The 1702-nt window shown below is 32.9% G+C and overlaps 1 protein-coding gene across 1 annotated transcript; it reads right to left on the reverse strand.

Moving 5' to 3' along the window:
- Positions 1 to 786: 786 nt before the first annotated feature.
- LOC110672540 (multifunctional methyltransferase subunit TRM112 homolog A) lies at positions 787 to 1430 on the reverse strand. Its single transcript, XM_021835340.2, has one exon. The coding sequence runs from the start codon at positions 1309 to 1311 to the stop codon at positions 943 to 945; it is 369 nt and encodes a 122-aa protein (XP_021691032.2). The 5' UTR covers positions 1312 to 1430; the 3' UTR covers positions 787 to 942.
- Positions 1431 to 1702: the final 272 nt, after the last annotated feature.

Here is a 1702-nt window from a genome sequence, read left to right on the forward strand (position 1 = left end):
ATTCTTGTAACTTTTAATTTTCATTAATATTATTTGAATATTTTGAGATTACATTAATAATTATACTCCATAAAAATTAAAATTTATGAGATTAATATTTAAAATTTAATTTTCTAACTTTCTACCAAACAAGCCAAACACACCCAAGCCAAACACACCCTAAGAGTTGTGCAGCCCAAGTGCTAAGAGTTGTGCAGCCCAAGTGCTTTGGGACAAAAGTAGCAAATATCAATTAGAATGTTTTATGCAACACGAGGAAGAAGAATGATTCAACGTTATTGTTCTATTTGGGAATTCATATAATTTCCAAATGAATTATCATAACACCTATGTAATAAGCTAATTAAGCAATCCGAATAAATTCTGTTTTAAAACGGATACAAAATTTAATTGAAATCTACTCATTTTTTAATTTACCCTTGCAATAAAGATAGAATGTAATTGGTGAAAGAGGGAAAGGGAAATAGAAATTATGGAATAATGTTATCCATCAATTTTCTTGCTTTGAAATTCTATCTTTATTTAAAGGAAAATTACAATTTGATTTGAACTCTGAAATTGAAATCATTCAATTCAATGAACAAATTTTAAGGTTCAAAAACACAATTACAAAATTGCAAGTAAATTTCACAAAATTTTGTAGAATTCAAATTGGAGTTTTTTCCTTCCTAAGTCAGCAGAGGCCACATAAAGCATCACAAAAGTAACCCATATGATACAGCACAGAGCAGAAGTAAATAAGCAGTCCAAAGAGCAAATTACCTCTTGAACATATCAAATCAAGAATGATCACAGAGAATATGCAATGGATCTGATTAAACTTTCGATGTTCCAATTTCATAACTCAAAACTAAAACTCACTAAAAACCCAAAACCCACTCAATCTCCCGAAATACAAAAACCCTAACCTACATCTCACAATAGCTTCCAGGAAAAAGGTTTTCAAACCTCATCTTCGTGAAGAAGCATATTAGGAATCCCTTTATTCACTGGGAACCTACGACCCGTCTCAGGACAAACCAAAGCCCCCTCCTCAAGATGAACTTCCAAAAGCGCGTGATGAAACTTCCTCAGAAATTCATCCGAATCAAGCATCGACGATTCTGCCTCCTCCGGTAACTCAACGTAGCCCATGGTTCTCGCCGCATCGACGAGAGCCTTCCACTCGATCTTGGAGAACATGTTTTTGAGGAAATCGGGGTTAAAGTCCACTTGCTTTTCCATCACTTTCTCTACCTCGATTCGCAGAGGGAAGCCAATAGAGACCCCCTTGATGTTGGAGGATAGCATGTTGTGAGTGAGGAGCCTCATCTCTCTCCTTCAGCAGTAGCAACTCGGTGGAGGGATCATGAAATAACACAAGGAATCCTTATTTGGGAGCAGCTATAAGCTGTGGATTGTTCAGATTATATGGGCTAACCCTAGGCCTTGTTTGTTTGGGCCTTGAGATATCACAAGAGAGTTTTGTTTTAAGTAATCGTTAAGATATATAATTGTTTTATATTTTTAATATATTTTTTTGTCTCGTATTTCATTTAAGTTTTTTAAATATTAATTTATTATTAAAAATTTATAAATTTTAATTTTATTTTACACAAATTTTTTTAACATCCAATACAAGTTTTCGGATTAAAAATATATAAAATTACTTTTATGCCTCTTTTTCTCTTATTCTAAATAAATATTGACTATTTCAACTAGA

This window comes from Hevea brasiliensis, chromosome 3 (genome assembly GCF_030052815.1).
Source record: "Hevea brasiliensis isolate MT/VB/25A 57/8 chromosome 3, ASM3005281v1, whole genome shotgun sequence".
NCBI lineage: Eukaryota > Viridiplantae > Streptophyta > Magnoliopsida > Malpighiales > Euphorbiaceae > Hevea > Hevea brasiliensis.